At 37.7% G+C, this 25,190-nt stretch overlaps 1 protein-coding gene across 2 annotated transcripts in view; it reads left to right on the top strand.

Moving 5' to 3' along the window:
- NIPAL2 (NIPA like domain containing 2) overlaps positions 1-25,190 on the top strand; it is a 120,662-nt gene that overhangs the window by 53,331 nt on the left and 42,141 nt on the right. For both annotated transcript variants that reach the window (XM_037802905.1, XM_037802906.1), the window contains 2 exons: positions 14,317-14,376; positions 24,247-24,368. In XM_037802905.1, the coding sequence (XP_037658833.1) occupies positions 14,317-14,376; positions 24,247-24,368 (182 nt within the window). The remainder of the gene's footprint in view (positions 1-14,316; positions 14,377-24,246; positions 24,369-25,190) is intronic.

Genomic DNA, 25,190 nt, shown 5'->3' with positions numbered 1-25,190 from the left:
TATAGTTGTTTTTTTCCTCTCATTTGTGGCCTGTTACGGATCAACAATTGGTCGCTTTAAACTAAGTAATTCTTCCAGGACAACAGCCAGGCCTGAGTCTCATAACCTGAATGATGTCAGAGACGAGCAGTGCATTAAAGACAAACCGGGGGGGTTATTCCTAAGTAAATTAGGAAGCATTAGGAGGCTCAACACCACAGCACATACCGAACCCTTGGGCAGGTATCTTCCTCCACATCCAGACTTGGCTTGGCGAAGCCACCAGAAAACTTGTTTGACTCTGACTCTCCATTCAGATTTCTCATTTGAGTGTCTCTGAAATGGTAGGAGTCAGTCCATTATAATTGTTGCTGAGTTTTTTCCTGACCATAAAGCATGAGAACATCAAAGCCAGGTGAATACATTGGCTTTGAATGTATTCGAATCAATGGGGCACTAGTGAAAATATTGGAAGACTTTTTTTGTCCTTTCCTCTTATGGGTGGTAGGAGAATGTGCCTTCCCACTGTCTTTTTTTTTTTTTTTAATTCCACAACACCTACATAACCACTGTTTGAATTTGGTATAGTGTCTTTCATATGTTACCTTTCTGCCTTTATGTATTTTTTTTTATTATTTTTTTTGATCTTCATTTTATTGAGATATATTCACATACCACGCAGTCATACAAAACAAATAATACATTTGATTGTTCACAGTACCATTACATAGTTGTACATTCATCACCTAAATCAATCCCTGACATTATTAATCCCTTCATTAGCACACACACAAAAATAATAAGAATAATAATTAAAGTGAAAAAGAGCAATTGAAGTAAAAAAGAACACTGGGTACCTTTGTCTGTTTGTTTGTTTCCTTCCCCTATTTTTCTACTCATCCATCCATAAACTAGACAAAGTGGAGTGTGGTCTTTATGGTTTTCCCAATCCCATTGTCACCCCTCATAAGCTACATTTTTATACAATTGTCTTCGAGATTCATGGGTTCTGGGTTGTAGTTTGATAGTTTCAGGTATCCACCAACTACCCCAATTCTTTAGAACCTAAAGAGGGTTGTCTAAATTGTGCATAAGAGTGCCCACCAGAGTGACCTCTCGGCTCCTTTTGGAATCTCTCTGCTACTGACGCTTATTTCATTTCCTTTCACATCCCCCTTTTGGTCAAGAAGATGTTCTCCGTCCCACGATGCCAGCTCTACATTCCTCCCCGGGAGTCATATTCCATGTTGCCAGGGAGATTCACTCCCCTGGGTGTCTGATCCCACGTAGAGGTGGGGCAGTGATTTCACCTTTCAAGTTGGCTTAGCTAGAGAGAGAGGGCCATATCTGAGCAACAAAGAAGCATTCGGGAGGAGGCTCTTAGGCACAATTATAGGGAGGCCTAGCCTCTCCTTTGCAGCAACCGTCTTCCCAAGGGTAAAACCTACAGTACAGGGCTCAACCCATCAAACCACCAGTTCCCTATGTCTGTGGTCATGTTAGCAACCATTGAGGTGGGGTAGGCCAATACCCCTGCATTCTCCACAGGCTCCTCAAGGGGGCACTACATATTTTTTTCCTTTTTTTTTTTTTTTTAAGCTTTCCTTCCTTTTTAAATCAACTGTATGCAAAAAAAAAAATTAAAAAAAAAAAGAAAAAAAAGAAAAACATACAATAAAAGAACATTTCAAAGAGACCGTAACAAGGGAGTAAGTAAAAGACAACTAACCTAAGACAACTGCTTTACTTCCAACCTGTTCCTACTTTACCCCAAGAAAGTTACATAATATAGCAACATTTCTGTGAACTTGTTCCTACTATATCCATCAGAAATTAACAGACCATAGTCATTCCTGGGCATCCCCAAAACGTTAAATAGCATATCTATTCTTCTTGGATTACTGTTCCCCCTTCCTTAATTGCTCTCTATTGCTAGTTCCCCTACATTCGACGTTATAAACCATTCGTTTTACATTTTTCAAAGTTCACATTAGTGGTAGCATATAATATTTCTCTTTCTGTGCCTGGCTTATTTCGCTCAGCATTATGTCTTCAAGGTTCATCCATCTTGTCATATGTTTCACGAGATCGTTCCTTCTTACTGCCGCATAGTATTCCATCGTGTGTATATACCACATTTTATTTATCCACTCATCTGTTGAAGGACGTTTGGGTTGTTTCCATCTCTTGGCAATTGTGAATAATGCTGCTATGAACATTGGCGTGCAGATATCTGTTCGTGTCACTGCTTTCTGATCTTCCGGGTATATACCGAGAAGTGCAATTGCTGGATCGAATCGTAACTCTATCTCTAGTTTTCTAAGGAACTGCCAGACTGACTTCCAGAGTGGCCGAACCATTATACAGTCCCACCAACAATGAATAAGAGTTCCAATTTCTCCACATCCCCTCCAGCATTTGTAGTTTCCTCTTTGTTTAATGGCAGCCATTCTAACTGGTGTGAGATGGTATCTCATTGTGGTCTTAATTTGCATCTCTCTAATAGCTAGTGAAGCTGAACATTTTTTCATGTGTTTCTTGGCCATTTGTATTTCCTGTTCAGAGAACTGTCTTTTCATATCCTTTGCCCATTTTATAATTGGGCAGTCTGAACTATTGTCATTGAGTTGTAGGATTTCTTTATATATGCAAGATATCAGTCTTTTGTCAGATACATGGTTTCCAAAAATTTTTTCCCATTGAATTGGCTGCCTCTTTACCTTTTTGAGAAATTCCTTTGAGGTGCAGAAACTTCTAAGCTTGAGGAGTTCCCATTTATCTATTTTCTCTTTTGTTGCTTGTGCTTTGGGTGTAAAGTCTAGGAAGTGGCCGCCTAATACAAGGTCTTGAAGATGTTTTCCTACATTATCTTCTAGGAGTTTTATGGTACTTTCTTTTATATTGAGATCTTTGGTCCATTTTGAGTTAATTTTTGTGTAGGGTGTGAGGTAGGGGTCCTCTTCCATTCTTTTGGATATGGATATCCAACTCTCCTAGCCCCATTTGTTGAAGAGACCATTATGACTCAGTTCAGTGACTTTGGGGGCCTTACCAAAGATCAGTCGGCCATAAATCTGAGGGTCTATCTCTGAATTCTCAATTCGATTCCATTGATCTATATGTCTGTCTTTGTGCCAGTACCATGCTGTTTTGACAACTGTGGCTTTATAATAAGCTTCAAAGTCAGGGAGTGTAAGTCCTCCCACTTCGTTTTTCTTTTTCAGAGTGTCTTTAGCAATTCGAGGCATCTTCCCTTTCCAAATAAATTTGATAACTAGCTTTTCCAAGTCTGAAAAGTAGGTTGTTGGAATTTTGATTGGGATTGCATTGAATCTGTAGATGAGTTTGGGTAGAATTGACATCTTAATGACATTTAGCCTTCCTATCCATGAACATGGAATATTTTTCCATCTTTTAAGTTCCACTTCTACTTCTTTTAGTAGAGTTACATAGTTTTCTTTGTATAGGTCTTTTACGTCTTTGGTTAAGTTTATTCCTAGGTACTTGATTTTTTTAGTTGCTATTGAAAACAGTATCTTTTTCTTGAGTGTCTCTTCAGTTTGTTCATTTCTAGCATATAGAAACATTACTGACTTATGTGCATTAATCTTGTATCCCGCTACTTTGCTAAATTTGTTTATTAGCTCTAGTAGCTGTATCGTCGATTTCTCAGGGTTTTCCAGATATAAGAGCATATCATCTGCAAACAATGACAGTTTTACTTCTTCTTTTCCAATTTGGATGCCTTTTATTTCTTTGTCTTGCCGGGTTGCCCTGGCTAGCACTTCTAGTGCAATGTTGAATAACAGTGGTGACAACGGGCATCCTTGTCTTGTTCCTGATCTTAGAGTGAAGGCTTTCAGTCTCTCACCATTGAGTACTATGCTGGCTGTGGGTTTTTCATATATGCTCTTTATCATATTGAGGAAGTTTCCTTCAATTCCTACCTTTTGAAGTGTTTTTATCAAAAACGGATGTTGGATTTTGTCAAATGCTTTTTCAGCATCTATTGAGATGATCATTTGATTTTTCCCTTTTGAATTTTTAGTGTGTTGTAATACATTGATTGATTTTCTTATGTTGAACCATCCTTGCATGCCTGGAATGAACCCCACTTGGTCATGGTGTATGATTTTTTTAATCTGTCTTTGGATTCGATTTGCAAGTATTTTGTTGAGGATTTTTGCATCTATATTCATTAGGGAGATTGGCCGGAAGTTTTCCTTTTCTGTAGCATTTTTGCCTGGTTTTGGTATTAGATTGATGTTAGCTTCATAAAATGAGTTAGGTAGTGTTCCATTTTCTTCAATGTTTTGAAAGAGTTTGAGTAAGATTGGTGTCAGTTCTTTCTGGAAAGTTTGGTAGAATTCCCCTGTGAAGCCATCTGGCCCTGGGCATTTATTTGTGGGAAGATTTTTGATGACTGATTGGATCTCTTTGCTTGTGATGGGTTGATTGAGGTCTTCTAATTCTTCTCTGGTCAGTCTAGGTTGTTCATATGTTTCCAGGAAATTGTCCATTTCCTCTACATTATCCAGTTTGTTGCCATACAGTTGTTCATAGTATCCTCTTATAATTTTTTTAATTTCTTCAGGATCTGCAGTTATGTCACCTTTTTCAGTCATTATTTTGTTTATATGGGTCTTCTCTCTTTTTGATTTTGTGAGTCTAGCTAGGGGCTTGTCAATCTTGTTGATCTTCTCAAAGAACCAACTTTTGGTGATAGTTATCCTCTCTATTGTTTTTTTGTTCTCTATGTCCTTTATTTCTGCTTTAATCCTTGTTATTTCTTTTCTTCTACTTGGTTTAGGATTGGTTTGCTGTTCATTTTCTAGCTTCTTCAGTTGATCCATTAGTTCTTTGATTTTGGCTCTTTCTTCCTTTTTAATATATGCGTTTAGTGCTATAAATTTCCCCCTCAGCACTGCTTTTGCTGCATCCCATAGGTTTTGGTATATTGTGTTCTCATTTTCATTTGTCTCTACATATTTAGCAATTTCTCTTGCTATTTCTTCTTTAACCCACTGATTGTTTACAAGTGTGTTGTTTAACCTCCAGGTATTTGTGAATTTTCTAAGTCTCTGATGGTTATTGACTTCTAATTGTATTCCATTGTGGTCAGAGAATGTGCTTTGAATAATTTCAATCTTTTTAAATTTATTGAGGCTTGTTTTATGTCCCAGCATATGATCTATTCTAGAGAAAGTTCCGTGAGCACTAGAAAAGTATGTGTGTCCTGGTGATTTGGGATGTAATGTTCTGTATATGTCTGTTAAATCTAATTCAGTTATCAGATTGTTTAAGTTTTCAGTTTCCTTATTGGTCCTCTGTCTGGTTGATCTATCTATAGGAGAGAGTGATGTGTTGAAGTCTCCCACAATTATTGTGGAAACATCAATTGCTTCCTTTAGTTTTGCCAGTGTTTGTCTCATGTATTTTGTGGCACCATGATTGGGTGCACAGACATTTATGATTGTTATTTCTTCTTGTTAAATTGCCCCTTTTATTAGTATGTAGTGGCCTTCTTTGTCTCTCAAAACATCCCTGCATTTAAAGTATGTTTTATCTGAGATTAATATTGCTACACCTGCTTTCTTTTGGCTGTAGCTTGCATGAAATATTTTTTTCCATCCTTTCACTTTCAATTTCTTTGTGTCCCTGTGTCTAAGATGAGTCTCTTGTATGCAACATATTGATGGTTCATTTTTTTTTATCCATTCTGCGAATCTTTATCTTTTAATTGGGGAGTTTAATCCATTTACATTCAACGTTATAACCGTGAAAGCGTTTCTTGAATCAGCCATCTTATCCTTTGGTTTATGTTTGTCATATATATTTTTCCCCTCTCTCTATTAATATCCTTTATTGTACCGAATCTCTTTAGTACTGAACCTTTCTCCAAGTCTCTCTGTCCTTTCTTTGTTTCTCTGTCTGTAGGGCTCCCTTTAGTATCTCCAGTAGGGCAGGTCTCTTGTTAGCAAATTCTCTCAGCATTTGTTTGTCTGTGAAAAATTTAAGCTCTCCCTCAGATTTGAAGGAGAGCTTTGCTGGATAAAGTATTCTTGTTTGGAAATTTTTCTCACTCAGAATTTTAAATATATCGTGCCACTGCCTTCTCACCTCCATGGTGGCTGCTGAGTAGTCACTACTTAGTCTTATGCTATTTCCTTTATATGTGGTGAATTGCTTTTCTCTTGCTGCTTTCAGAACTTGCTCCTTCTCTTCAGTATTTGACAGTGTGATCAGAATATGTCTCGGAGTGGGTTTATTTGGATTTATTCTATTTGGAGTTCGCTGGGCATTTATGATTTGTGTATTTATGTTGTTTAGAAGATTTGGGAAGTTTTCCCCAACAATTTCTTTGAATACTCTTCCTAGACCTTTACCCTTTTCTTCCCCTTCTGGAACACCAATGAGTCTTATATTCAGAGGTTTTATATTATCTATCATATCCCTGAGGTCCGTTTCGATTTTTTCAATTTTTTTCCCCATTCTTTCTTTTATGCTTTCATTTTCCATTCTGTCATCTTCCAGGTCACTGATTCGTTGTTCAGCTTCCTCTAGTCTTGTACTATGAGTGTCCAGAATCTTTTTAATTTGGTCAACAGTTTCTTTAATTTCCATAAGATCGTCTATTTTTTTATTTAGTCTTGCAATGTCTTCTTTATGCTCTTCTACAGTCTTCTTGATAGCCTTTGTATTCTGTACTATGGTCTCATTGTTGATCTTTAGTTCTTTGAGTAGCTGCTCTAGTTGCTGTGTCTCTTCTGATCTTTTGATTTGGGTGCTTGGGCTTGGGTTATCCATATCGTCTGGTTTTTTCATATGCTTTATAATTTTCTGTTGTTTTTGGCCTCTTGGCATTTGCTGAACTTGATAGGGTTCTTTTAGGATTTGTAGACCAATTGATGTCCTTATCTCTAATTTATCAGATCTACAGCTTTGTGGAGTACACTTTCTCTAACTAACCAGCAGGTGGCGTCCACGAGCCACCTGTTCTCCACAAGCCAGTTCTCCCCTGCTTTGCCTTTGTGGTGAGTGGGGGAGTGAGTCTTGTGGGGTCCAATTGGTGTACCAAGCTTGCGTGTAGTTGGTGTTGCCCGCCCTGTATATGGGGTGTGTTTCTGGGCAGTCAGGGAGGGGTGGTGGCTCTAATAATCAAATCTCCCTGGTGATCCTGGAGTTTTAAAGCTGCTGCAATAGTCTAATCCTTCAGTTCAGTCCTGCCACAGTTTGTCTCTGCCAGTGACCCACAAGTCCTTGGTATTGGCATATGGCTCCTGAGACTTGCAAGTGGGCCCCTCTTCCAGGCTGTGCACCCCCTGGTCCTCTGTTGAGGGATGACTGTGCTATGTCACAGGTGAGTGCCGTCCCCCCAGGGCGGTTCTGGGCTGCTGGGCTGTGTAGGGAGGCTCCCAGTCTGCTGAAATGATGGCTGAGTGGGGCTTTGTTAATTCACACTGCTCCACCTTCCCAGCTCTGGGACAATCAGCTGAGGTTGCAGGAAGGCTAATGTCCACGCCCAGTTTTGTGGAGTGTGCCTGTTATTTGAACCACTTCCGTCACACTGGGTTGTCTGGGGCAGCTCTGGGCTATGGGGCTGGCGATGGGCAGGAGTGTTTCCTGTCCACCAGGATGATGGCTGTGAGCAGACACCCCCCTTTTCTTGGGAAGTTGTGGTGTTTAGTGAATTTTCTCAGCCACTGGATTATTGCCTTTTGTCTCAGAGCTCTCTTAGTTCTGCTCTTGTATTGACCTGCCCAAATTGCAAGTCTTTGAAGCTTTCTGTATTGGGCTTCTTAGAGTAATTGTTTTAGAAAAAGAAAAAAGGATTAAAAAAAAAAAAAAAAAAAAAAAAAGGGCCCTCCTTCCAGATCTAATGGGTTATTGAAATGCTAAGAGACAAAGCAATTAGGGCCATTAAGGAAATGTCCACAGGGCAGAGAGATCAGCTTTTCTTCAGGATTTGCATGTGAGCCTGAGGGCCTGAGCTCTGCCCTTCCCCTTTCTATGTTCACCAGAACTCCAAAAATCCTCCACTTTTATTTTGGAGTTTTTCGTGCTGTTTTTTTCTATGCCTGTCTCCTCTCTGCTAGGCTGGCTGCTCTCAGATTCTCTGGTGTCTGGTCTCAGTCTATCTATGGTTGGAGTTTGGATCAGCAGAATGAGTTTCCGATAAGGGCTGCCACTGCAGTTCTCCCTTCTCCTTCCCGGAGCTGACAGCCCCTCCTCCCATGGGACTCAGCCTGGCAGGGAGGGGCGCGGGTCCCCTGGCCGCAAAAACTGACAGATTTCGCTGATCTCAGCAGTTCCACATTTTCATGAGTGTTGTATGAAGTATGCCCAAAGTCAGATTGCTCTGTGGTGTCCAGTCCACGCAGTTCCTGGCTTTCTACCTACTTTCCTGGAGGAGTAACTAAAACATACAGCTCACCAGTCTGCCATCTTGCCCCGCCTCCCCTCAGCCTTTATTTTTTAATGCAGTAAAACGATTGTGGTTCAGTCTCTGGCTCTGGAATCACTGTGTGACACTGGCTGATGGAACTTTACCTCCCCAGGCCTCAGTCTTTTCATCTGTAAATTGAATATAGCAACACCTATCTCTTAGGGTTGTTGAGAGGATAGAAGGAGTTAATTATTTTCTCCTAATTATTTTCTCCTAATTTTCTCCTAATTAATATCTATTTTCAAATCATAGTCATTGTGTGAATATAATTTTCTGTCCTTTTTAACATTATAATATAAACGTTTTCTATATCAGGATACCATTTTCCATCATAATTTTAATTTACTACATAATATTCTCTCCATTTTTCATGACTGTATTTAAATTGTTCCATTTTTTTACTATGAAAAATAATTTTGCAGTGAATACCTTTAAGCTTGAAACTCTTTCCATATTTTGGATTACCTCCTTCGGACAGATTTGCAGATGCAGAATTACTACTGGATCAAAGAATTTGAATAGCTTGAAGACTTATGATAGATTTTATGACATCATTCTTCAGAAAGGTTATATCAATTTACAATGATACTAGCAATGTGGGGAGTTCTCACTTCACTGATTCTTGTTGGCACTGAGCATTAAAATTGTGTGTGGAAAATAGTACCTGACTTTAACTTGCCTTTCTTTTAATACTGGTGAAGTTGCACTTCTTCCTATGTGTTTGTTTATTCTCAATTGTGAATTAGTTGTTGGTGTGCTTGACCATTCATTTATCCATTACGGTGTGGGGAGCAAGTTGCTGTACGGTGTGGTGTGGGACCACAGGCTCAGGCACAACAGAGACTTTCAGCAAATGACTGCTTCATTACTTAAACAGCACAAAGGATCTGAAAGCGCAGGGGGAAAGGTCCTGTCTTTGCCAGTCCCCTGGGGAAGCCAACTGCTGGGGCCAGGGTCAGCAGCTCCTCACACCCTGCTTCACGTTGGAGATGAGGGACACGTGTGCTGCCAAATTGTTGGGTTTTTATACACGTAGGAGGGGGCCATGCCAGTGAGCAAAAAACATGCGTCAAGTAACCTTTGTGCCCTGACAAGCAACTGGGGCTGGTTGAGATTTAACATCTCTCCTGGGCTGCTTGTAGTCTCTTGCTAAATAGAAACATATCAAACACCTGCATAGAAACAAGTAAAAAAAGAAACATACCAAACAGCTGCATGCAAATAAGCAAAAATGGAAACATTCCAAACACATACACACACACTAGTAAGAGGGGGAAAGGAAGAGGGTAGGCTAGGGCTGGGAGATGGCCCCTTAGTGTGTCCGTTACTTCTCCAGCAGGGATTTAGGTTTCTTTCACTAATGTTGGTAATATCTGATTCAAAACGTACTAGCACTTAGTAGGGAAAGAACTGTGGGTCAGATCTTGTTGTTTCAGTCACACTTACACATGCAAGTCATGGTCATCTGGGAAAACAGAGGACCCATCTCTTACTTTTCCTTCCAGTCCTGCAAACCACTTAGGAAAACACAAACAGCTCAGCTTGAGCTAGAATCTCGTATTTATAATAACTGGCTACTTACACCATGTTAGAGCAAGAAGTTTGATTAGAAACCATGTAGCCACAAACTTCATCTCACCACTGAAGAAGCTGAGACCAGAAGATAATGCATTGACTTGTGCCACATTCTGTAGCTGGTTATCGACAGAGCCAAAACCAGCACTCAGGTATTCCAACCCTGCCATGCTCTGCAGCTTCACAGCCCCAACAGTTCTTCAGGAGGACCCACTCCTCTTCACCTGGAGTGACATTTTGAGTAATAAAGAGTAGAGAATTCTTTTTGGCTAATTCTACTTCATAGTATCCTCATTAATCAACCCCATCCTTTCTAACTGAGCATTTCCTTAGGGGTAATGAAGTAAGGATAAGTTGAAGACAGCTCAGATTAGGTCCCCTGATCACAAATCTTATATACCCAATACAGCTATAGGTCCCAAGATGAGATGATTCGTTGAGCAACTGCAGAAGTATCATCTACCATCAGTTGGTAATAAACTTGGTAGGGAGGGGGATTCAAATTTTGTAAACATTTCCCACCAACCAAGAATAACAGTTCATTGGCTAAGGGCTCTAAGTTTTGCCGGGGAAAACAGCAAAGTTTGATCCTTGGAGAAAAGTCTATCTGAATGGAAGAGTTATTTTATTAACTTACCGGGATTTTATTGAGTACCTAGGAAAGTAAGTGTCTTCCTCCTGATTTTCCTTATACCATGTTTTTTTTTTTTCCTGAAAAGGCACTTATTAATTAAGTACCAAGATCAATGAGCACTCTTTGTCTATACCAGTGTCTGCGAACACTCTGTGTTGACCAGTGTCCTAAGGAGGACAGAACAGAAAAACATTTATGAGCCTCTGCCCAAAGATGCCTCAAGCCAAAAATGCACACAAAACTATGAATTCTTAGGTAAAATCTGAGTAATACCTATAGTTTAATCATATCTAGTACAAATCTATTCAGTTTATAGACATGTTCTATTTTTATGCTTTTTAAAATCCTGACCTTGAATCGCTCTATTTTTTAATATTAAACTCTATTATTGGAAAAAAAGATGTAGTTTTTCCCCTCTCCCTATGTGTTCATTAGGCAGTGGGGGTTGTTATAGCAACTACTTAGAGAGGGTTTGACAGATTTCTGATTACAAAGATATACGGGAACACTTCAATTTATATATTTTTTCTCATTTACAAAAATTTACTACTGTACTTAGAAGTCATGTTATTAGCTTTTTTGCTCAGTCTTTTTTGCTCAATACAACTCTCATCTTAACCATGTTTTGCAAGATAAATGAATTTACAAGTAAATGTATCTTTTAGGAGAATGTTTTTTATTACTTTTTACCAGGTAAGTAAAACTAAAAATCTTCTTGTTCTCTTATCCAAAAATTTTGTAGAAAAACTCATGTTCTCTTAAATCAGAAAAAAATTATGTCATTGAATGAATGTGGAAGTGCATTAAACTTCTAAATTCTTTCAGTAGAAAGTAAAAGTAGCATATTTATTTTCGTAAAACTCTGATAACTACTTTATAGCAATTGATATAATTTGATACATATAGTACATTTCAAGTTTACTGTTACCAATCATGTCCTTTTTGCTTTTAGCAATGAAATTATCTCCCACATAACATCTTTCCCTCTTGCTTCTGAAAATAAAATTATTTCTGAAACTGTGGCTTAGCAACAAGAGGAGAAAGAATATGATGTCCTTTGTTACTTCAAGGGAGGCAATGGAGTGTAGCGAACTAGAAAGAGCCCTGGACTGGGAATAAGGAGACATGGATGTTGGTTCTAACTCAGCTGTAATGTAAATGTTTATTAGAGGATTGGATCAATGTATAAACAAACAACCTCTTTGGACCTCAGTTTCCCAGTTAAAAATTTATGATCTAGAGAACAATACTATTATGGCTCCTGGCTCTAAAATTTCCTCCTCTACCTACTGGAATCTTTTGCTGTGAAATGATCATCGTCAGGGATATTATCATGGAGTGCATCCAATATGTGTTGGTGTAGCAATACCTTACTTTTTCTTTTTCTTTTCTTTTTTTTTTTTTTTTTTTTTTTTTTAACTGCTGATATAGCTCCCTCTGCTTGGAAACATTCCTTATCTAACTATACAGGAAGTCAGTGATAGGCGAGTCTTGGCTTTTATACCTTTTTAATGCTCTAACATGTGAAATTAGCTTCCTTGAATTGTCTTGGTCCAAATCTGCACTAGAAAATTTTAGTGCATTTTTATTAAATTATTAATTTAGTGAGCTATGTATCTATATGTGAGTTTATCTACAGAAAATTTCACTTTAATATTTTAAAGCCACATCACCCAATTAAAGGTGTGCTTGGTGGACTTTTCCACACTGTTTATTCTGTGTGAAGCTTTCATTCCTATAAGTAACCTGCCTCAGAAAAGGTTTGCAAGGACATAATTCAACCCAGATGAGAGAGACAACTAGGTTAAGAGAGAGTAAGATCGAGAAAACATATGAGAGTCCTAGTTTATCTTGAATAAGGTCTATCTGGTGTGGATTTGTTATTTTCTTTTAAGTAAATTGCCAGGACACCCTACATAACCATGTTGAAATTTAACTACAGCAGCCATTTAATGGATTACTATATAGACTCATTAAAATTATGTCTATGAAGAATTTTTAATGACATGGAAAATTGTTTATAATATGATAACTGAGAAAAGAAATTATGTATTACAGCTTGATCTCAGTTATGAGAAAAGAAATCTTTATGGATAAACAAAATAAACACACCAACATATAAACTGAGGTTTTCTCTAGATGATGAGATTATTTTATGGGTGATTTTTCTTTCATGAATTGTCCTATTTTAAAAATCTCAGTTAATTTTTGTTAAAATTTAAAATACAAATTGTATTGTGTATTTTTTGTGTGTATTATTGCAAGTTTAGATTTTTCCATGCCTCTACTCATAAAGGAAAGAAGTTGTTCTTCCATAAGAAGAACAACTCAGAGAGGCTCAACATACACCACGAACCTGAGGCCATAGCAGCAGGACGCAGGTCAACCATGGAGTTGAGAGTTCAGTAACATCGGAAACGGGAAAGAGGGACTTAAACACCACTAGCTGCAGTAAATATGGGGCAGCAATCCCACAAACACTTATTCAATGAACAAGTATTGCATACCTTTTACATGCTATGTGCTAGCTTTGTACTGGAGATGCTAGAAGATTAAGCAGACATCTCAGACTAAAAGAAACTTGTAGCCTTTTGGGGAAGCAGGCAAATAAATCTTAGGCATAATGAAAAGCAATGTACAAGGGGTAGCCACAACATAATGATGGAGTTGATCAGCCTGGAGATGACGCCTGAATCTAGAGCTGGGCACGATGGGGGCAGAGCTGCAGAGGGAATAGCACATGTAGAAACCCTTGAGCATGAAACTGAATAGTGCGTTCTGGGGATTATGATTATTTTAGCAGGAGTGGTGCATAGAATACAAAAGAGATCAAGGACAAATGTGAAGAAAGCGACAGGAGCAAAATTATGGATGTCTTTAAATGGCATGCTCAAAAGTTTGGTCTTTGTTCTGTAGGTGACGAGAAACCACCAAAAGGTTTTAAAGCAGTGGATTCACATTAGATATGCATTTTAGAAAGATTACTCTGGAGATGGTATAGGGGAGGGGAATGAGAAACTAGGAGGCACCAGAGAAGCTACCATTATGGTCTAAGACTGAGATGAAGCTGTCCGGAGCTGGGGCAGTGACCAAGGGAATGAAGAGAAGGGGCTGGACTTGAGCAACAGTGAGACACAGACCTGACAGACCCATAGCCTGTTGTGTGTATAATGGAAGGAGGGATAGACCAGAAATCCCAGGATTCTGGTGGTAGCAACTGGACTTAGGTGTCATTAACTAGGGTAGGGAATATAGGAGGAAATGCTGGGAAAAAATGCGTTTCAGTTTGGAACTTATATAAAATTAAGGTGTCCTTCCTTCTTTCCCATCCTTCTTTCCTTTCCTTCTATCTCTTCCTGCCTTCCCATCCCTTCCTGTTCCTTCTGCCTTTCTTCTTTCTTTCCATTCATTTGTTTAGTCATTTAGTAAAACTTTATTAAGCCCTCCGTGTATCCTGGGTGCTATCCCAACCACTGTCCTAAACCCATTGTGAACCAGGCTAATTCTACATATCTGCAGCAGAAGGGAGAAGAACATAGATTTTACAGCCACAGCGCTGGGTATCTGTGACCAGGACCTAGCTAGGCGAGCATCGGACCCAGCTACTTAATGTCTTTCAACTGGCGGTGCATAATTTATATTTTTCTATTGGAAACACCAATAACAGCCATTTTCTTTATAGGTAGTGCCATTATTTCTGTTATGTTTCTGAAAGAAAATTTGAGAGCCTCAGACTTACTAGGTAAGTAATGATTTAATTCATATAATTATATTATTGCTTGATCCTCTCTGTAAAAAAAGGTACATTAACTTCTGAAAACAAATTATTGAAATGGTTGTAATCTCATTTAGAGGTGAGCATTATTCTGTCTTGGAACTGTTATCAGCAAATGTGAAATCTTCACATTTAATACTTCCATTTTCATTTTGACCACTGCCCATGCTATTGGCCACAACAAATTATTGTTTTACAATATTATTTTTATGAATGTTATAAAAGATTCATGAGCATAATAAAATTCAATGAAAACATCTGTTCGTATGTGAACATAGACTATTCCACTTCAAAGGATGTATTTGTTAGATTGTTACATGAAAGTAATGCATAAAGATGAAAACCGCAAAAGAAAAATTAGATGCACCAGCTAACTACCTAATACGTATTTAGCTCTTTCCAAACGTAGTACGGAAAGTTGCTCTTCAAATTTTATTTGAAAATGAAGCATTAATGGAAAATAACAGTAGCCTTCCTGGCTATAAGAAAGAATTCTGTTATATCCAAAGCCATCATTTATTGATCGTATTTTCTATGATCTTGTTGGAAATGTCATTGGTATGAAGGATTATAAAGATACATATTTTCTTTCTCAACAAAACCCTGTTTGAATTGCTGCTGACATATGATAATGAATACAGATACTTTAGGCAGTTTAAATAAAACAATGCTTTCCCTCCTCCAGGGCGATCATGTTTTTTAAAAAAAATTTGAGCTCTAAATGTGACACCAGTGTTGGTATGTTGAGCATTTTTTTCCCTGATCATGTTTCCCTTGGACTGAGTGTCTTGAGTGCTTTCTCTTTTTCTTTTCCTCTTTGGTTTGATTCTGCTAGTATAGTTTTTAGTTAACATTGTCAAATTTTTCATGGTTAAATGTTTTTCCAAATGCTTTTATATGTGAATTGTATCTCTTCAAATACATTACTTCTCTACATCCTTTTTTATATATTGTGGTTAATGGAGTCATTTGAAGCAGTTGTATGGAATCAAAAATAAAAAATGGCCAATGCTTGAGTTTTATAAATTGAAAAATTACATCCTACATTATTTTTCTCATTTATCAGATGTCTTAAGGAAACTTTAAAATCATTTTACCAAAGAAATGTCATCTTTTGTAGTTAATGATTGATTCAAAGTAATCTAAGGTTTTAAGTGATACAATGCAGATGGATATAAAGGAGAGATTTGCTAGTTGTTTTGAATATTAGTAATAAAAATGATAATTTACAGTCGATGGCAATATAAAACATATATGAATAAGTTTTTTAAGGGTAGAAAAGGGTAGGTATCATAATGCCATGAGCGTTTAGTTTACAATGGGGTTTTTCAACCTTGGCACTATGGACATTTTGAGCCAGATAATTCTTTATTGTAGGGGGCTATCCTGCGCATTATAGGGTGTTTAGTAACATACCCAGGAGATGCCAGTGGCACCATCTGCCCCATTTATAACAGCTCAAAATGTCTAAAGATGTTGTGAAATGTCCTCTGGGGGAAAAAATGCCACTGGTTGAGAACCACTCGTTTAGAAAAAGAGGGATTGCTCCATCTGGAAGAAGAGAGAGATTTTTTTTTAGAGCAGAGGGAGCATTTGAATCTGTTCTGAAGGCCAGATAGAATTTAAACATCCAAGGATTTAAAGGAGGGCCTACAGAGGGAATAGCATGAGAAGTGTTACAAAGATGGAAAAGTAAGTTAAGTTTCTATTTAATACCATACTACAACTGCTGCCTATAAGGATTAGGGAAATATAAATGAAAATCATAACTATGAGAAAGGGAGAAATAGAAATATCAATATGTGTATATGACTTGATTATATACTTAGAAAACCCAACAGCAGTTAAACATTACTAGAAGCAACAAATTAGCTCAACATTGAAGGATATAAGTTAACTTACTCTCATGGGTTCAAATCTAGGTTCAACTTCTACTATCAGCTGGGTTGCTAACCTAATATTACTTAACTTCTCTAAACCTCAGTTTGCTGTCAAATATGTAAGGTGATTTTGCGGATGAAATTGGATAATTCAATTTCATATAGAAGCACTTTGAGAATGTAAAACCCTATGACATAATTGTCATCATTTCTATGATCACCTTCATTTCTAAGAGGTAATACTAAAATATAATATAAGGGCTATGAAACATGCAAACACACCCCTCTGATAAAAGCAATGGTTTATAAAAGATTCGGGTAAAAAGAAAAACTTTGACAATATCTTCATGGTCCTTTTTTTAAAATTTATTCTCTTCATGAAGCTAAGTAAGAGTAGAATAAAGTTCAGAGGAATAGGTCCATTGTAGCAATTTTTTAAAATTATTAATTCTTTAGTTTTAATTATAGCTAACATTTACTGAACATTTATTCTTGCCAGGTAATATATTTAGTGTTTACCTAGATCGTCTCATTTAAATGCAAGAGAACCCATTTACAGAAGCAAAGTCTGATACTTGGAGAGGTTAAACAACTTGCCTAAGGTTGTATAGCTAGTAGGTGGTGAGCCAGTATTCTAACAGTGGCAACCTGATATAGTGTAATAGTTGAGGGTTAAGTCTCTAATGTCAGAAAGCTGTGTGACCTTTGCAAAGTTACTTAATCTCTTTAAGCCACAATTTTTTCATCTTTAAAATGAAGATAATGTTACCTACCAAACAGGATTAAATGAGTTCATTATGTGAAGCTCTTATGACAGGGCCTATCATGTAATAATGCTCAATAATGTTAGCTATTATTATTTTCGTTACTATTATTACACCACTTCCTATCACTACACTCTGCTAGTTAATCCAAAGAAACCTTGGTTAGGATATTTTTATGAACTTCAGAAATCCAGGTAACATTTCCCATAAGTCTGGTTGGGTTTTTTTGCCTTCATAATTTATTGCTCTGTGACTTTATATGACTGATAGGTCACATTTGTTTCAAATCATAGTTAAAAGTGATCAATTCTTGACTTTGATCTAGTGTCAAAGGAATGAAAAAGGATTCAGTCACCTATTCCATACCAATGCCTCTAACAAGCAATATGTTAAGATTATCATTATCTGATGCATAATAAACCATTTTCCTTGGGGAAGAGTCCCAGAGAAGGACTTTTCCCCAACCTCACTCAGTAATGTGTTAAGTCACATGCATTTTCTTTGTGCTTTTGTTACTTTGAGAAAATTTGGCTCTTTTTGTTAAAAGCTGAAAATGCATTTTTTATTTCTTTGTAAGAACTAAAACCAAACAGAGAAAGAGTCGTTCGTTTTTTGTTTTTTTTTTTAAGGTTAGCATATGAGCATGCTAAAAATTAAATTGTCAAAATATGCAAAGAAAAATCATTTATTTTTCCCTGTTCCAAGCAAATGAACGTTTGTTTTCCATGGTGGAACAAATGAAGACTTGAGGGCAATGTGGAAACAAGCTGAACTAATTCATTGCCAAATGTTTCTCTGTGGCTATGAAGCTTTTCACCACTAGCCTCAAAAAAATGACCTCTCAAAAGCTGGGTCTGAAAGGAATAGCCAAACATTATTTACTCAGTGACAGGTTTTGGACTGTGCTCTGATTCTTAGTGGATTAATAATTTTAAATTATTTTAATGATTATTTTTCCTTTAAAAAATTACCAGATTTTTCTCCCCTTAAATCAGCCAAAATCATAGCATGTTCTTCTCTCATCTTCCTTAGTCATCAAAAGTACTGAATCTAATAGTCTGTGAGATCCTGGTTATTTTAAGCCCAGATAGTGTCATCATAGAAATAAAAAATTATATTCAACTCATCAGCACTTCCCAGAGACTAGCAACTTGATTAATTCAAGCCACCTAGAAATGTTTTCCCTACATCGAACGCCAAGAAATTAACAGTGAAATGAAGACTATCTCCTTCCTTCTCCCACATCAGAGATCGAACTGGTTTGGGGCCAGGATCTAGAATACAAGTCTAGCCCAACAAGTCATTGTTTCTGGCTGAGAGGACAGATTGGCCACTGGTCTCAGAGGTGCCTCAAGAGGGGAAGAGTTTCTGATGGTAGGTCCAGGACTGTTTTAATTCATGTATTGAGGCTTCCCAAGCCAGGACTTCTTCAAAGGTTAGCTACCATAAGCCTGAGAAAGCTTGAGCGATTGTACCTATTGGAGACGATCCCAAATGTTTTATATTAATTTGTTTGGTCTGTGACTCCTGTTGTCCCACAAAAGCAATAGCTAAACCCCTCTCAGTGAAACAGCAGTCTTGATTGGAGTCAGGTTACTTAAATATTATTTTAAAAAAATAAAAAAGCAAAACTCTTAAGGCTATCAGAAAGCAGGTCAAGCCAGATTCCAGTAGCCAGAAAATAGGTAGATAGCATTGGTTGGCATCAAGCTTGGGGACAATGTTTGAGAAGATTTCAGGTCCTAGTTATGGGAAAGGAGGCCTGGGAATCAGAATGTCAGCTGAGGAAGGACTATGCCAGCAGACCTTAGAAACCAAGGCTTGCATAGGTGAGGAACTCAGTAAGTTAGAGGCACCAGTTAACAGAAATATCAGACAGAGCCTGATTCTAGGCTGTTTTTCCTCCAGCCACTTTTATACGTCATTCTCAGTCCACAGGTATCCATAGGAGACTTTTGCAACAGAGGACCAGTAGCCTCTTCAAACAGAGGTAGCATTCTCATAGCCAGCTCCAATTACATGTCAGGCATTTCCCAAAGTTTAATCTAATCCCCAAAACATTACTTCAGGGTGATATAATTGATGTGTTTCTGTGGTCAGATAAGTATAGAAAATATTACAACCATATCGTCGTCTAGGAGCTTCACGATGAACAAAAACACATTGGAGGATCTGAACAGTTTTTTACTAAAAGAACCATGTATGTTTGTTTAGCACACATCTTCCCAAATTTATTTCACCTGAAAACCTTTTTTGGTGGCGTATCCATCTGTTCTGGTTTGCTAATGCTGCCGGAATGCAAAACACCAGAAACGGATTGGCTTTTGTAAAAGGGGGTTTATTTGGTTACACAGTTAGTCTTAAGTCCATAAACTGTCCAAGGTAACACATCAGCAATTGGGTACCTTCACTGGAAAATGGCCAATGGCGTCTGGAAAACCTCTGTTAGCTGGGAAGACACGTGGCTGGCATCTGCTCCGAAGTTCTGGTTTAAAATGGCTTTCTCCCAGGATGTTCCTCCCTAGGCTGCAGTTCCTCAAAAATGTCACTCTTAGTTGCTCTTGGGGCATTTGTCCTCTCAGCTTCTCTGGAGCAAGAGTCTGCTTTCAAAGGCTGTCTCCAAAATGTCTCTGTAAGCTGCAGCAGCTCTCTCAGCTCCTGTGCGTTCTTCAAAGTGTCCCTCTTGGCTGTAGCAAGCTCGCTCCTTCTGTCTGAGCTTATCTAGTGCTCTAGTAAACCAATCAAGGCCCACGCTGAATGGGTGGGGCCACACCTCCGTGGAAATTATCCAATCAGAGTTATCACCCACAGTTGAGTGGGGCACAGCCCCATGGAAACAACCTAATTCAAACGTTCCAACTTGGCGCTAATATGTCTGCCCCCACAAGATTGCGTCAAAGAACATGGCTTTTTCTGAGGGACATAATATATACAAACCGGTACACCATCTTATGAAATTGGTACAAGGGGTTACCAGTTTGGGGAGACTTTTTGTAGGAACCTCAGGAACAGAGATTGCCTGAGACCAGTCAGGAACCCCAAGACCGCTGCCAGGAGAAATCAATTCCTTCTGTCCGGGTGAGGCTGATGCATTTGGCCTCAGGTTGTACTCTAGACAGTTCCAGGAGACACCACTCACCTAGACCTTGGTGTGAATGGCAGCCCAGAGTTGTCCACTCAGGGGCCCTGATGCTTTATGGATAGAATAGGAGGCAGTAGAGTGTAATAGTTAAGAATATAGAGTACCTAAGTTCCAATCCCAGCTCAGCTGTCCCTTATTAGCTGGAAAATCCCAGGCAAAATAGTTATTGCCTTCATATCTCAATTTCTTCATTTGTGAAATGAGGATAGCAATAGTTTAATAGTATATAATATACTATATTATGCATATTATATACTATAAAATTTCTATGTAGTATAAAATAGTATAATAACATAATCTGTAATTATTTCTCACAGGTTTGTTGTAAGGATAACATTAGTTATGCATAAAGCATTCAGACTAATGCTTTTAAGTATTAGCTGTTACTATTACAGTCATATATTATCATTTTTATCACATTTTTAGTATGATTGTGATCATGATGTAGTTCTCATTTCTTACTTCTCTATGAATTCAATAGTTCTAAGAACTTCACCTTAAAAATATTATTATCCTCCTCTGGCATATGCCCTCCCAGTATAGCTGAGTCTATCTACTAGAGCAGGGATTAGCCTGTTTACCTGTTCCACAACTATGACAAGCTTATAGGAAGAGATTTAAGTAATATTTATATGTTGTATCAAGCTAAATCTGAAATGCTCACCAAATAATTGTAGGCTTTCTAGTGACGTGGGTTGTATTTGATGGAAAAATGTATTTGCTGCTGGTTTGGGCATCAGGGTGGAGGATGGGCTGCATCCCTGAATTGTGGCTAGCATCCAGCATCCAGCATCCAGATGTTGACCTTCACCTCTGCAGCTTACCCCAGCTGCCTGACTTCTCCATTTCTGGTCTCCTCCAATATGCTGATCTTGGTGATTTGGGCACCAGTTCCCCAGTGTTAGCTATTGGTAGCAAATGTAGTAATACTATTTTTTTTTTTTTTTCTGTGTGTTCTGTCAGCCATGTAATTTCTTCCCTTCTGTTTTCCTTTTAAGATCAATGGGGGAGAAGTCTTTACTAGGTAGTCAGAAGACACTAACCAATTCCTTCTTACCCATCCCTTCCATTCTCAGATTGGGTTGTCATCTCCTTAGAGACAGCCCCGGTACCTCATGCCCTGATTATCCCTGAGCTACAATATCAGAGATACATGGGTTAAGTTTCAAGCTTAACTTGGGTGGCCTTTAACAAGGGTCCTCTGTCACATCAGGCCTCCAAGTGACCCTTCATGCATGCTCAGACTGGACTCCTGCAGAGCCAAATTCTTGGAGTCTAGCAGGTAAGGTGATTTAATTTGTACCTACAGCTGAGGAGACTGAGTCACAGAGGGATAAATAAATTGCTGGAGCTCTCCCAACTAGCAAGTGGCAGAGTGGGATTTGAACTCTGCAGAGGCATTTCAGCTTGAATTATACTCCAGGGTCCAAGTCTTGACCCGAAATTGAACCATTTCCCTGGGTGAGGAGCATGTTAGTGCGGTTTCCCTTTCTTTAGTATCTGATACTTTCATATTTACTCCTTTGGGCAAAGGGAACAGCTGAAGGTAAACTAGCAAATTTTCCAAGGCAGAAATCTGTATCTACAAAAGAAGGAATATTTGTAGAAAATAACAGGAACTGAAGTTGTCTTATGCCATTTTTAAGAAAAGATGAGATATAAATTAATTTTAGGTAAGTTTATTTAAAGTATTGCTAATGAGTGTCTTTACTTTAAACACTTTTGAGAAATGTACATAAGACTCATAAAGGAGACAATAAAACACATAGGAAAATATAAATGACACCAGACAAGGAAGCCTATAACTGGCAGCAGCTATCCAGAACTAATTGCCTTTGTAATTGTTGGCGGTAGCTAGAATTAAAAGTATTAAGAAGAAAAAAAGAAAAAGGAAAAGAAAAAAAAAAGTATTAAGAAGATAAAATGTGTGACCTAGTAAGCTGCCCTAGAGTTAGTTCTAGATTCACAGTGATGTGAAGCTCAACCAAAATATGTGTGATAATGTACTTTGTGTAATTGCAATTTATGTATCATTAGCCTTTACTTCTTTTTAAAGATTTTGGAAATACAATGAAGATATACATCAATAGAGATAGGGACCAAAGGCAAATGTGGAAGTAGATGTGAAAAAGGGATGTGTCAGAATATATAATATGGACTGTACTGGAAAGTTAAGTAAAGTAAGTCATCCTACCTCCATGGAATGGAACGCAATGGAGACCTAAAAAGAACGAGGTAGCCCTGTATCTGCTGATATGGAAAGTTCTCCAAGATGTTCTGTTAAGCAACATTCAGAAGAGTGTGTATAATATGCTACCATTTATGAAAAAAACAATTCATGCACATGCATACCATATGCGAAAACCATCTCTGAAAGGAAAACCTCAGAAACCAGCAGCAGTAGTTAACTTTAAGGAGGGAAACTAGTGAATAAGGGCCTGAGCGAGACAACTTTTCACTGATTACACTTGTTTATCTTTTGAATTTTTTACCATATACATGTCTTACCTATTCACAACTAAATTAAACAAAAGAGAGCTAATTGATACTACATACAAGAAGATGAGATAAAGAAATAACTGGTAGAGGAGCTTAATGTAAATAAGGAATTTAGGTTTCACAAAAGAAACAGTTGGAAGTCTCTGTTACTTTCTAAATTGTATTAAATGCATTTATACCACTTTTACCATACCAAGTTTGGGAGAGTTTTTAAAAAAAATCCCTCCCTCCTAAGAACCTGATTTCGAACACTTGTCTCATAAAATCTTGGTTTTTCTGAAGAAAGGATATAACTGACCAATAATTTTCCCCAAGTTCTTATATATAGTTTTATTATTTTGCTTTTATTACAATGTTTAATAATTTATATTGTTTTTCATTTTAGAAGTTCTCATTAGAAGAAGCTTTTAAAATTGCATATATAATTACTGTCTTCAAAAGATATTAGAGTATAATTTGTTACACTAGAGGAAACTTATTTTGTAGCTTCTGCAATACCCTGGATAGCTGTTCTCTAGCTTGTGTGAAAAGTCAAATGCATTTGCTCTCAGAAACTAGAGTTCAAAAACACAAATCATTGGTTTAGAGGAACAGGAAATTGGTGCCTTCAAATTGTGAGATTTTATAGAGTATTTTGGAGTCAATGCTGGTTGTAAATTATATACACAACAATGCTGACCTCAGTGATGAAACAAATTGAATTATGGTTTCAAGTGCGGTATCTGAAAAAATGTTGCATAATATTGGCTTTTATCAGGCTGCTAATTATATATTAAAAAGCAGTTTTCAGTGTTATTGGGAAGGGCAAGTCATTCCTTAACCCCTCCTCCATGCCACCCTCCCACGCATAGTCCCTTCCTCCATTTTAAGTAATATTAAAATGATGACAGTAATACATTCCTAACATAGGTTTATAATATGGTGTTTACTAAGCTAACGCTGGAATTCTAGATTCTAGGTTGGATTAAATGAAATCCTACAACAAAGTCATCATTCACCTTCGTCATTTCTGCTAACGGGGCTCCAATAAATGACACTGATTAAGGTACTCATTTACCAGTGTCTCAATGTGTAAAATCACCCAAATGTATCTAAAGGCTCCAAAGATGAGTAAGTGAAGAAAAGATGATCCAGTAATGAACTTCCATGAACCTCTGGGCTCTGCCGTCTGGGTGACTAAGGCAACCATCACTGCCGTCCATCAGGCACTTAATGGCCCACATGGATACAGAAAGACAGCTTGGATGCATTTTCATGTCTCCATACGCACATTTTCTGATCTTCCCAGAATTCATCTGGAACAAGAGAAAAATCATAAGTTATATCCTACCCCTTCCATTCCTTGACCCTTATCACCCTTTAAAGGTAATGCCTTCAAATGGATGTGTGATGCTATATATAGGGATGGTTTGATGAATCACATTTTAATAGGAAGAGACCATCACCTTGGCACTTTTACAAGTAATGCTCGGTCTGTAGGTAATGTTTGCGTCAACAAAAAGGCTTTTGTGTCTTTTTTCAATTTGGTTTGTCATTTCCATTTTATTTAAAGGTACGGCATTGGCATTTTCAGGAACATACTTATTGGTGAACTTTGCTCCAAATATAACTCAGGCTATCTCAGCAAGAACAGTACAGTATCATTTTGTTGGCTGGCAGTTCCTGATCTACATGGTAAGAATTCTAAGTGTTTTACTATCCCTGAAGCTGTATTTTCCAGACTACTAATAGATGCAAATGTTACAAAACTTACATAATCTTTTCTTTTCAGCACTAATGTCTCATTAAAATGTAAATATATTTGACCAATACCTAAATTATTTCAAACACTAAGTTGGTAATAGAAGCACCCCCAGTTTCCCAGGTATCCTTTCTTTGGGGGTGACCTGTCTCTGGTACAGTTTCCACAATGTTTAATCTGGCAAATCCCAGAGCAACATGTTTTAGGATGACTCAAGGTTAAAACAAGCAAACAAACAAAAACAATCTCTCTTCCAAGGTCAAGGGGAAATACCTGAGGACACATTACTTCATGAATTTCATTCTGGATAGGTATTCTTTTTTTAAAAAAGAACTTATTGAGACTGATGCAACAGATTATCTGGGAAGAAGCAGATAGCAGTAGGACAATACTGAGAGATGAGTAAAAGTAAGAGATGAGCTTATCTAGAAATTTGAAGCCTCAGATTGGGATATTTTACATAATACAATCGCTATATTTAGTGGGTATAAAAGAAAGCTTGACTGAAATGGTTAATATGTAACTTGTTATTATCAGAAGAAAAGAATGTTCTAGGATAGCCAGGTCGTAAGAAGAAAACTGGAGTAGGTCAGATGAGCATTTAACCAAGAACTGTATTGGTAAAGTAATCGTGAATTCCGTAAGAGTCAAAGCACCCAGAATCATAGATGAGAAGTGACCTCAAAAAACTATCTGTCCAGTCCCCTGCCGCTAAAGCAGGTAAAATAGTATGATCCTACTTTATACCCCAATAA

Source organism: Choloepus didactylus, chromosome 14, assembly GCF_015220235.1.
Source record: "Choloepus didactylus isolate mChoDid1 chromosome 14, mChoDid1.pri, whole genome shotgun sequence".
Lineage (NCBI taxonomy): Eukaryota > Metazoa > Chordata > Mammalia > Pilosa > Megalonychidae > Choloepus > Choloepus didactylus.
Note: the sequence above shows the minus strand (reverse complement) of the source record. Positions and strands in the feature narration are given on the sequence as shown.